Below are 12,826 nucleotides of genomic sequence, written 5' to 3' on the forward strand. Positions count from 1 at the left end.
GAAAAGGCACACAGGACACAGCACAAAACATTCACAGCGTCTCAAATGAATTATACACTGCCATCTTAACGAGATCTGTCCTGGGAAGTAAAATCTTGAACACTGAACTCTTTTTCTCAGAAACATGAAAAAGATCTTAGAAGCCATTTGAGCAAACCTAGACCTCCCCAGGGTCAAAAGCTGGTTTTCAATGCCTGTGATGGTGTCAAGCAATCATACTGCAGTGAATAGAGTTTGGCAGCGTAAACTTGTTCAGACCAACTTAGAAAAAAAAAATGTAAAAACATTTAAAAAATGGGGGAACAGGCACTGGACATTAAGACTTCTGCATATGTTTTTCCAGTGTTGAATGATGTGTTTCTTTATTGTGACACTGGAAGTGTTGGGGGAGGGGAATTTACATTTAAACTAGATTTATCAAGGACTGCATATGGATGATATGCAATTTAAACACGTAAATAAATATATTGTCATACAGTAAACTCAGCACACAGAAAATAACTTGCAATTTCTTTCTCTTGCATCAAAATGAAAAGCATCAGTAAACCAGAGCCCCCAATCTCATTGGATCATTTCAGAATATTTCTGTGTTTATACAACTTGTAAACTGCTTGCGCTCAAGGACAGCATCATGAGAGATATGTCTAAATATAAGGAGCCCAGAAATAGACCACCTGCCAGTCAGAGATGGTAACACTATCACTCCAGTTGTCTGAACACTGCATTTCAGTGTCACTTTATCAAACAATAAGCAAAAAAAAAGGGGATGGATTTTTAGGGGTAATCATATTGATTTGGACAGCCAAGTCATACAGCAGGGCAGGTAATAATTAGCTACTTCCAGTTTGGCAGACAAGCAGGTTATTCATCCATGAAGAGCTATACAATTTTAATGCAAAACAATATTTTAGTTACACAAGAGCATATTATCTTTCAGACTCAAGCTAAGAGCTAAAGTGCCTCTTACCTTCTGTACACCGTATGAAGGCGATTATGAGGAATAACCAAGGAGTTTGCATTCTGCAGCCTGAAGATACCATTATCGATCCCTCTTTAAGTATTTTCTTTGTATTCCTTAATGAATCCAGTTACGAATGCCCAGCTTCATTGAAGCCAGTGGTCTGAATCACTGATCTTCATACCTGGAAAAAAAAAACCAAAACAAAACAAGAGTGTGGTGTTACCAGCTGCATGCAAAACAAAAAATATTAAGCAACAATTAAGTATAGAAAATCTCGGCACATTTAGGGATTAAGATTCCAAAACAACTGCAGCACCCTACAAGGTGTAGTTTGGGCATTTCTATCCCCATTTTGCTCTCGAGGGCTTACTGAATTGAAACAATCATTTTTTTAAAAAATGCAAATAAATCTCCTAATTAAAATAATTTCCAATAAACCACACATATATATATCTTTTAACCTAATAAAAGTTCTTGCACTGAAAAAGTTTGAGCAAAACACAGCAAAGTGTGTGTAACCAAAGAAAACACAGAAGTTCTATGAGATTAAGCGATTATCTCTACCCTGAAAATAGTCTTCAAGAAAAAGGGAAACCAAAAACACATCCTCCATGCTATACCAGATAGCTTATCTACGTAAGTACCCATCAAATCACAAATCTGTTTACAGTCCATTAGAAACGCATCCCTAGCTGTACAAGTCTCCATTTGGTTTCAGGAAAACTTACTAGTGAACAAATCCTAATGGACAACAGAAAAGGCATCCAATCAGCTCGGATGAAAAAAAAACAAAACAACCCTCAACTTAATGGTAGAGAACAGGAAAACTAATCCTGGGAAAAAAATGTTATTCCACAAAGCTGGAGCCAGAGAACACTTGCAGACTCAGAAGTTAGTGACAGACTTGTCCTTCAGATCATGTAATTGTCAGAGACATGGCGACAGACAAAACAGCCTCATACCAAAAACAAACACACAGAATGGACAAAAAGCATATTAAGTTCCTGCTAGACAAACAGTAAACTGAGGCGAGCAACGTCCTGTGCAAATGACCAATTTTTCTATTAGGCTTTCCCCTTCTGACCTCAACTAAGACCATTTACAACTCGGGGCTGGAAACCGATTATCTATCGAAAGCACAAGGAAATACCACAGGAAGTATCAGTGGAAACCTAATTCTCTTGTGTTTGTTTAAGCAAGTCAAATTGGAGGTTTTCTTTCCTAACAGTTCCCTCGTCCCTCCTTTGCTCCCCCCACCCACCCCTTTGAAAAGTCATAATATTCCCTCTCCCCCAACACTCGATTGCCTACATGCATTTTCCACAGCAGAATTGCAAAAAAAAAAAAAAATTGCATACATTAGGTAGCAAGAATGCATAGAAAAGATTTACTGTTACTTGTTTACTTGCTGGACAATACTGTGTGCACAAAACAACCTAATCATGAGGTTTCCGGGTTTAGGAAAATAAATGGCCATCAGGCATCCTATAATGCTGACATGTAAAAAGCCTGTTAATGCATCACTGCTTTGGAAACCTTCTCTCAAGTCACCCGGTGAATTACTGGAATATGTCTCAGCATAGCTTATGATTTGACAGCCCTCTTTAATCGCTCGCTTGCAATATAAGAGACTGCTATAACCTTCCAGCAAGCAACATACTCTTATTGTATTACACTGCATGCTCTAAATGTTCCAGACATGCTAAAAACAGCAAAACCATGAAACGAAAAACTCCCACAGAAATAACCAGCCCAACACTTAATTTAAACATGCATCTCCTAAAATAGCCAGCCCGGGTGTAAGGCCTTTCAAATTGAATAGGCTGCTTACTTTAAAAATGATAAAAGGAAAAACCTAAAGGAGCCTTATCTAAAATTGGCTCACTATATAAAGAGTGATATGCCACTTAAGCCCTGCAAAGAGAGAATTCCGGAGTAGAATCTCTTATCTTTGTTTTATGTAATCCACTACCCACATCAATTAACACCTTGAATACTGCATTCTGAACACAGAGCATGCTTAGGGTCTGCATTTTACAACTAGAATGCAATGTCTAGTAAAAGGACAAACAAGAGCTAACCACAAGGTCAATCACTCCAATCATTTTTTGTTGTTGTTAAAACTGCCTGACACTATTAAAAGGCACTGTTATGATTTAAGCAAAATTAAAAAAAAAAAAAAATTTAAAGAAAAAAAAAAAGTTCCACATGATGGATATATCCATATCCCTAAGTCGACTTGAAACAGGTATTACAAAATGAGTTCTCGTCGAGAAATAAGGTTACGAATCTCTAGGGATTAGATCCCAAAAAGTGCAAATCTACTGCGCTAGTGTTAACAGGTTAAAAAAAAATAAAAAAAAATTTCAGCTCACCTAATGATGCCATTTGTATTGAATTCATTTCAAACTCCTTGTCAAAAACCAGACGCCTGATGGCATGCTTCAGACGGGCAAAGTACATTTTTTTTTATTATTACCTCAGTGGTTATTTTCTTTCTAGATAACTGCTGTTAAGGAGCCAGCCTCACTCTTCGACTTTCAGCAGGAACTTCATAAACATTCTACAATGGAGTTCCCAATCCTTATGGCCCCCAAACCCTGCCCTTTCTTGTTAACGCAGGAGAAAGCCTAGGCACTCCTGGGAGCTTGAATTCAATAAGCCAGCAAAGTAAACCTACACTAGAAATCAGAAAAAAAAAAAATCCCCCCCACACTTTTAGCTCAGGATGCTCTTGCTTGGAATCATTCTCTCTCTCTCTCTCTGCATCACCTAGGTCCTCTCAGCTTGAGGGGTCTCTCATTCCCTCTGCATCAGGTCAATTCTCTACACAAATATATTTCAGCCAGATCTTCTAGCTTTTCTCTCTCTCTCTCTCCCTCCCTGTGTCACTGAGTCTTGTATGAACTCTTATGATCAATTCGTACTGCTCAGAGACAGGGAGGGAGGAGACCGGGAGAGATTCTGTAAGTCAATTACAACTGTTATGGGCTGTAATATCAGTGTCATGCTGAGTATGTTAAATATGCTGATCGCTTTGGACACCAGAGGCATCGTCTGACGCTGTTTGCCACGCTCTTCATTAAAACCGTCTTAGGCTGCTGAAACGGCGAACCAAATAGCTTTCAATTTCAAACCCACGTAGGCTAGATTTTATGAACATGGAGGAAAAATATACATGAAAATAATGAACAGCTATTAAAAAAAATGCACACTCATAAAACCACATGACAAACTTAATAAAAAAATAAAAAATAAAAAAAAAGGCTTGGAGGCAAAGAAATTCAAAAGCCTAAATAAATCTCTCTCTCAAACCTAAAAACCTTTTAAGTTGGAGAAAACACAGTGGTCTAACATTAAACCAGAGAGGCGAAAGGCTTCTAAGATAGTAAAGCGAACGCTGACAGTCTTGACAAGGCTCAGAAAAGACCCATTTTCCTGAAAGACATGATGTCACTCGGCTGGCTTTTGTGCACCAGTGTTTTTCATAGCAGATTATTTGCTTGAAGTCGAGATAGACAAACAAAAGGGGCTGTGATCAGACATGCCTTTGCCACAGAACAGCACAAATTCAACCTGCTTGCCTTATAGCATGACCTTTCCTCACTTGGAATGAAAAGAAAAATGAAAAGGCGGGGGAAGGGGAGAGAAAGAGGGGTAAACCCAAAAGGTACAAGGCCACGCTGATGCAATGGTAGTCTCATGAAGCCTTTGTTAGTTAACCCCACCGCCACCCCCCAACGGTCTCAACAAAACTATTTCCAGGGCGCTCGCAGTCTAAAAATTTCAAATAAAGACTTAACATATAAGTTAATGATATAACATATGATATAACATATGGGTTAATGATATTTATCTACCAAACAAAACATGTGGCATTTATATTTTGCATTTTTAGAACATATAAGAAGGCAGATTATAATAAGAAATATCTATTGCAGACTGCTCCAAATTATACATATATTGACAACACCCAATTAGGCAGCCTTGAATATAAAGATTTATTGTAAGTGGGGAATCCAAAGGAGACCTTTTACTTACAGCTAGCTAGCTAGATAAGTTAGGCATTTTAGCAGCTGAATATTGCCTTTTAGAAATTATACATGCTGCCCCAAAATGTCCCAAATGCTGCTTTTTTTCAGCCGTATAATTTATAAGTACTTCTAGAATTGTATTTTAATTCATTTCCACCTATCTTTAATCTTATACCTTCTGTAACTATTTTTTTTTTAATTTTATTGCCTATCTCTTCTGCATCTCTCTGACTTTGTATACCACCCTGATATTAATTAATAGACTAATATCTAAACCTATACCGGTATTCCAATATTAACCCAACAGGTTTGGTTCTTTCAGTTTTTCTTTTCTTATTTTGGGGGGACTCTGTTCGTAGAAGCTTGGATTCAAAAAGCATCTTCTCTCACTTGAAATAACTGGAAATCTATCAAGCTTTTTTTTTTTTTTTATACTGGTTTTAACTTGTATATTTTTACTTTTGAAACTGTTGAAACTGAGGGAAATAAAGGATAACTGTCACCTAAAACCTGCTTGTTGACCCTTTTTTACAAGTCCCACCCCCTTTCCCCTTTACTAACAAACAATCACATTTTTATGCTTAAGGTACTGGTGAATGGCTAAATTCCAAACCATACGTTTCTCACCTTACCAAAAGCAGACATTACGTAAAGCAGGATAAATTAGAATAGGCTGAAAATCATCAACTCAGATGCAGGGATTGTACAAAGAGGCTTCAAACATGATCCATGTTCAACGCTAACTGAAGTCATGGAAGACAACTTTTCAAAATGATTACGGTCAATAAATCGAGTGGCAATTACCCCTCCCTAGACAGTCAATATTGCTTAACATTGAGGGTGTTCAAATACCCATAACATTCACAGAGCTAGCTTTTAGAATGAGAATTAAAGAAAAACATCTAATGTAGACCCCCCCCCCCCCCCCCCCCCCCCCCCCACATACACACACTTTTATCAAACTGCCTTAGGGATTTCTTTTTATCGCCGGCCGCTGCGATAAAAGCTCCGACGCTCATCGGAGCATCGGAGATTATAGTGCTGCGGCTGGCAAGAAAAAAAAAAAAAACTAATACGGCTTAATAAAAGGGGGCCATAAATAGGAGGAAGAGTAAACACCAAGAAAATCAAAACAAACTCTTCTTAATTAAAATGAAATATGATCACTGATATTTTCAAACCATTTCAAGCAAAATGCAGGGAAAAAATGATCTCAGAACTATGGCCTGGTACCCATTTGCCACATTACCATCATGGGACACTGAAAGAAAAATCCACATAAAATCTTTCAACTTCTAAGCAAAATATCATAAATAAATTCAATGAGCACATTTGATAAAAACTGGAACAGAGAAAAAAAACGGAACAAAATCACTGCTGAATAGCAAATTATGATATCACTAAGCTTCTGCTCAATAAAGCCCCCAGACTGTAAAGTCCTGTTTGCTGAACCAAACTTCATTAATTCCCAGCAGCAAGAAGCTGTATCAGAGGATTATTCTCCTAGCTGGTAGCCATTTTGGAAGCCTCATGAGTCAAACCATGTGAGAACAGTGGACTAATCCCCTGATACAGGTACTTGCAAAACCGGGATTCCTTGTTGGTAATTGATCAAGTTGGTTCAGCAATCAATACTCTACAGTCTGGAGGGCTTTATTGGGCAAAAACTGTTAAGCGATTTCATAATTTGCTATGTAACAGTCATTAAATTTCTCCTCTGCTCCAGCTTTTTTTTTTTTTTTTTGCAAAAATACTTACTGAATTTATTTATATGAGATTTCGATTACAATTTGAAAGATTGTGTGTAGAGGACTTTTTTTGTTTTTTAATGACCCGTGATGGTTCAAAATGGTTCTGTGATAAGGAGTTAAAAAAGAAAGAAACGGGAGCCAAATCCCACAAATAAAACACAAAGGAGTCCTTTTATCAAAGCGCGGTAGGAGTTTAACGCGCGGAATAACGCACGTTAAACCGCCTGCTGCGCTAGTCGCTAATGCCTCCATTGACGAGGCGTTAATTTTTTGGCTTGCCGGGGGGGTTAGCGCATGATGAAATGTTCAACGTGCTAACCCCCATAGCGTGCCTTGATAAAAGGAGCCCAAAGTCTAAAGCAGTGTGTTGCAAACTTTGAAAAAAGCCGAGACACACTAAATGTGGCAGCCGCGGCTCGAGGGTTAAGTGGGTGGACATCAATGTGATGACATCATGTGCACGCGTGATTTCACCACGTTAGTGTCCACGCATGCGCAAAGGCCCCGAGCTACCAGTAGGGAGGGTTGCAAGGGAAGAGGTGCAGAGAGAAGCTGGCTTTGGCTGATTGCCTACAGGATGTGCCTCTCACCGCAAGAGGTGCATCCTATAGGCAGTCAGCCAGCACTGGCGTCTCCTCCTCCCCGGCATCTTGCAGCACACCTGGAATCTCGGGCAGCAGCGATACACTGGGCTAAACAGTGGAAATAAGTCTTCAAAAATCCAACCAAGGGTATTTTAAAAGGAGTCCCGACATCTTCAGACTCTCCAAATGGATCTTTGTCATGCATCAATTGGAAAAACCCATACCTGGCAATGAATGACGGCTATAAAGAGTTTTTTTGCTCAACATAGCTAGACAATCATTTTCTTCCTTATATATTGCATCACAAATTTCCAAATAGTATTTTCTGACCCCTGAGATAGGCTAGTGTGAGCCAAAACACGGACCATGGTGTGTCCAGTTGATGCATGAAACTAAAGATCCTGTCTAAACTCTACTCTTTTTAAATTACCCTTGGGTTGGATGTTTGAAGACTTATTCACACTCTTTAGATTCTGTGATAAGGCGCTTCAGGCCAATAGTTCTGAGTTATAGAAAAACAACCCTTAAAACAATTGCAGATCTCTAAAATTGTATGTTCGACATGATGCAGCATGGGTATGACTATGCTTCAAACATTCAGAAAAAATATGCAAGTGAATTTAACGTCTCCATCCTTTGCTTATCTGCTATGAGCCGACACCATCCTACTACACTGTCATGTATAACTGATGAAAATGAGAAAGAAATGCAGTCTTAATATAACCCCTTCTGCAAGCAAATCAAATAAGTCGCTAAAGCTAATATTCCTTACTAGACTGAAGAGCAAGGAAAAGGACGTACTGCTTTCTCTTTCCTCCGACGCTGGGGGAAGAAATCTGGTTCTTATGTTAACATCTGTGAGATCACGGCCTAATTACTGTGCAGTGAAATATGAAGCAAAATCAATGGGTGCATAAGATGTAATCTCTACTGTGTTTGGCTCAGCACACTGAATCCTCGACTCATAAATCATTGTTACTATCCATTCGGTAAATCAATATTCAAATTCCCTCTTGGTCCATACATATGACCACTAAATGCAATAATAATGACCTCAGATCTGTCATATATTAGATCATCAATATCACCAAGGGGGGACTTTGTGGAGGTAATGAGGTAATCTGGCATAAAATATATTAAATGAACTTGAAAATACTATAAATGTGAAAAATGAGCCCGAAAAGGCTTTCACTGCACAGCAGAAAGGAAAAGTACCTTAGTTAAGCCGAAGCACAAAATGAAACGCGCATTTGCATCTGTGGTAAAGTAATGCCACTTGCCTAATAACACACCCCAGTATTTATATTACCACAGCATGGCGTTTCACTTGAGCTGGAACCATGCGGCAGTCTGGCACGACTTCCCTTCCGACAAATTGCAAGTTTTGCCTTGTGTGACATATATTAACATTTGTGTGACAAAACAAGGAACATTTTTATCATGAGCCTGACTATTAAATACCATAAAGGCATCAGAGTTGCAGAAAATTAAATACCTTCTTTAGCTTTTTCAGTATAGCCATATGCTCCCGGAGCACTTTACAAAGCATTTAATTACTTAGACGTGGTAGAAGTACATCCAATGCAGGCCAATGTGAAAGCCTGTACTCCTCTGGAGCGTACACACACACACGCACTAATGCTTTCCTGCACTGGAAGATAAAATCGATCCATGGCAGTTGAGCTTACGAGCTCCTTAATAAGCATCGTCACCCGATTCTATATAGGTCACCCAAGTTTGGGTGCGGAGCCCTGACCCGCAGTCAAACTAGTTAACAAGTGCCCATCAGTTATCGACGTTAATTGGCATATCTGCCTGCACACTTCTATAGCTCTGCACGTCTAAATCATCTCTTCCGCAACACGAAAGAGAGGGCAAGGGCAAGGGCAGGTCAGAAGGCATTCCTAAAATTTGGGTGCAGCGTTACAGAATTCTAGGCATATATGCCCAGCTCAAGCAGCAGGATTTAATTCCAGCTTTCAGAAGGCTTAAGTTCTCGCGCCCAAAGTTGGGAGGGAGAATCCGCACTAAGCGCTATGATATAAAGAATAGCAATTAGTGGAGATTCTTCCTGGCACCTAAATTTGAGGTAATAAGAAAAATAAAAAGGGGGGTTCACACTCTTTATACACATCGATTAACAGATGCAGCGTGAACACACTAATGCTGCAATACCAGTACCTGTCTCTGCTGCAGGAGCCAGTTATATACAGGCAGACCCCGGGTTAAGAATGAGTTATGTTTTTAAAGCTGCTCTTAAGACGGATTTGTATGTAACTCTTGCTGCTTTTACCTCTGCTCCCAGCTGGCAAAAGGGCCAACTGTCCCAACCAGTGCTCCCTCTAAGGTACAGCACGCACAACCACACACTGTTGTTAATGTGGCCAGGCATCATTCCTGAATCTGCAGCAGGTAAGGTGTAGGAGTCTAAGCCACGGGAATACTGCCCAGTGAAATCAAATGAAGCTGCAACCGCGTTCTTAAGTACGAATCGTACTTAAGTCGGGCGTCTGTAACTCGGGGACTGCCTTTGCTAATAAAAATGACTCAAAGCAGCCTCAGACTCAACAAGCGCAGATGGTAGCCTCAGCTGTCTAAACGAACTATGCTACGCTATCATTGGCTGAATGTGCCAGAAAAAAAAAAAAAAAACTTTGAAAAATACGTCACCAAGGGCTCCAAAAAGAGTGGCACGGAGAAAAGTATATAAATGGTTCCTGCGGCAGAGACAGGTACTGGTATTGCAACATTAGTGTTTTCACACTATGGGGTCCTTTTACTAAGGCACGCTAACCGATTTAGCGCGCGCCAACGATTAGCGCGCTTTATATGCTAACGCGTCCATAGAATATAATCGATTAGCACGCCTTAGTAAAAGGATCTGTTAATCGATGTACCTAAATTTGAGGGCCATTTACTGAATTTGGCCCCAAATGATTTGTATGAATGGATGCTACAAAGGCAATATTTTATTATTTAATTTGCTTCCTATCCCGTTGTCTCCAAAGAGCTCAGAACAGGTTACAGTTTAAATATACATATTACATAGTTAGGTTACAATTTGACATAACACCGTCATTCGCACTATTTTATCATAATTCACATCCCATAATAATGACACCAATCATTTAGTGGCAAAAATTGGGCCACAGTTTTATTACATTTCTCAACAGTTCCATAAATCCATTATTGATAACAAACATGAAAAAAACAGTGTGGCATAACAACAATCACAACCCCTGGAGCTATTCGGTGACGAAATAGCTCCCTTCACAAAATTGTCCCACAAATCCAATTCCCCGTCCCAGCAAGGCTCGCGGTGCCGCAGAGCCCTGCCGCCACCCATGGCGATGTCGCATATAAGCAGCTCGAAAAACAAACCCCCCCTTCTTTCCATAGCTACACTGATCCAAATTTGCCCCCAAAACATCATATTTCCGTCCAAAAAAACTGTGACCACTCGGACCACCCTCCAAAACCAAAACGCCCCCAAAAGACCCCAGAACGGGAGGGAGGGGCGGGAAACAACTTTCCCCTCAACTCCTCACCCCTTCCAACCTCCCTCCCAAACCAAAATTACCCCGATCCTGCCAAAATCACCTCTATACCCCCAATCCTCACAAAAACCTCCACCAATCCCCTCTCTTCTTACCACAGACAAAGCCCACCTACCTCCTCACTAACCCACCAATCCCGCTAAAACCACCACTTCCTTCCTATCCCAGACCTTGTCTCTCCCATCCCGACTCCATCACCCTTCCTCACAGAATTAAATTAACCCTTACCTTTCCTACCTTCAACTTATTGGCTCAGCCAGTGTTATATGCCCCCAGACAAAACTGGGAGCATAATAATTACAGAACAAGTTTACAATACAACGTTGTATCCTAACTTGATATTTGTTGGTATTAGACCCCTAGTTTGTATCAAGTTAGGATACAACGTTGTATTGTAAACTTGTTCTGTAATTATTATGCTCCCACAACCTGTAAAGCAGGGGTGCCCAATAGGTCGATCGCGATCGACCGGTAGCTCGCCAAGGCAAAGTGAGTCGATCACCCAGGACTCACTTTGCCTTGGTGATCTATCGGGCCGATCAGTCTTCCTCTCCCCGAAGTCAATTCTGCCGTCAGAGAGGAAGTTCAGGCCAGCCAATCGCTGCCTGGCTGGGCGGAACTTCCTCTCCAACGGCAAAATTGACGTCGGGGAGAGGAAAGCTGGTAGGCCCAAAGCAGGGAGAGCATGGGGCGGCGGCTTTGAGGCCTGTTATCCATTGGTGGCGGTTTGGGTTCTGTTCCCCGATGGCAGCGGCAGTGGCTTGGGGAAGGGCAGGGAGAAAGAAAGAAAGGGGGCAGGCAGGGAAACAGAAGGAAAGAAGAGAAACTGAAAAAAAGAAAGGGGGCATGAAGAGAGAAAGAAAGAAAGGTCAGGGAGAGAGGAAGAAAAAGTTGGGGAGGGAATGAGGTATGGAGGAGAGGAAGCATACAGGCTGAAAGAAAGATTGGATGCACAGTCAGAAGAAGAAAGTGCAACCAGAGACTCATGAAATCACCAGACAAGGTAGGAAAAATGATTTTATTTTAAATCTAGTGATCAAAATGTGTCTGAATTTATATCTGCTGTCTATATTTTACAATATGATCCCCTTTTACTAAACCACAATAGTGTTTTTTAGCGCAGGGAGCCTATGAGCGTCGAGAGCAGCGCTGGGCATTCGGCGCAGCTCCCTGCGTTAAAAACTGCTATTGTGGTTTAGTAAAAAGGGAGGGGGTGGATATTTGTCTATTTTTGTATGGTTGTTACTGAGGCGACAGTGCATAGAGTCATCTGCTTTGACCTCTTTGAAAAAACCCTGGAATAGGAATGATAATTAACAATTCTATGCGTACAGTGTGCGTTGTGTTTTTTTTTAATTTTATTGTTGGTAGATCATTTTGACTTGGTCATTTTAAAAGTAGCTCGCGAGTCAAAAAAGTGTGGGCACCCCTCCTGTAAAGCATCAACCCACTTGCTCTCCTTCCCCCTCTCCTATTCTCCAGTAAAACTCATATCTGATTCATTATTCATGCAGACGCTTACCTGAAGATAATACAGTACTCCTCCGGAATTCACGGGGGTTCCATTCCAGGAACCCCTGCGAATTTCAAAAAACCGCAAATACGGTTTTTAGGCAGGGGAGACAGGAGAGGACTGCTGGAGAGGCAGGAGAGAGCAACTGGAGCGCCGGCGAGTGAAGGAAATTACTCGCCATATGCTCCGACTGCCTCGTCCTGTACTAAAGTCGGGCCTCACCAATCAGGAGTGCTTTGACACGCAGCTCCCGATTGGTAAGGCCCTACTTTAGTACAGGAAGAGGCTGTCGGAGCAAACAGCGAGTGATTTCCTTCACTCGTCGGCGCTCCGGCTGCCCTCTCCTGCCTCTCCAGCTGCCCTCTCATGCCCTGTAATTCGTGGTCGGAAAATACCGCGAATGACTGGGCCCGCGAACTGCCAACC

General features: G+C 41.0%; 1 protein-coding gene across 15 annotated transcripts in view; it reads right to left on the minus strand.

Annotated features, from left to right (window-relative positions):
* The window catches only part of ADGRL2 (adhesion G protein-coupled receptor L2), a 419,013-nt gene that overhangs the window by 328,198 nt on the left and 77,989 nt on the right, over nucleotides 1-12,826 (minus strand). For all 15 annotated transcript variants that reach the window (XM_033915829.1, XM_033915831.1, XM_033915827.1 and 12 more), the window contains exon 2: nucleotides 968-1,142. In XM_033915829.1, the coding sequence (XP_033771720.1) occupies nucleotides 968-1,040 (73 nt within the window). In that variant the 5' untranslated portion in view covers nucleotides 1,041-1,142. The remainder of the gene's footprint in view (nucleotides 1-967; nucleotides 1,143-12,826) is intronic.

Source organism: Geotrypetes seraphini, chromosome 12 (genome assembly GCF_902459505.1).
Source record: "Geotrypetes seraphini chromosome 12, aGeoSer1.1, whole genome shotgun sequence".
NCBI classification, from domain to species: Eukaryota; Metazoa; Chordata; class Amphibia; order Gymnophiona; family Dermophiidae; genus Geotrypetes; species Geotrypetes seraphini.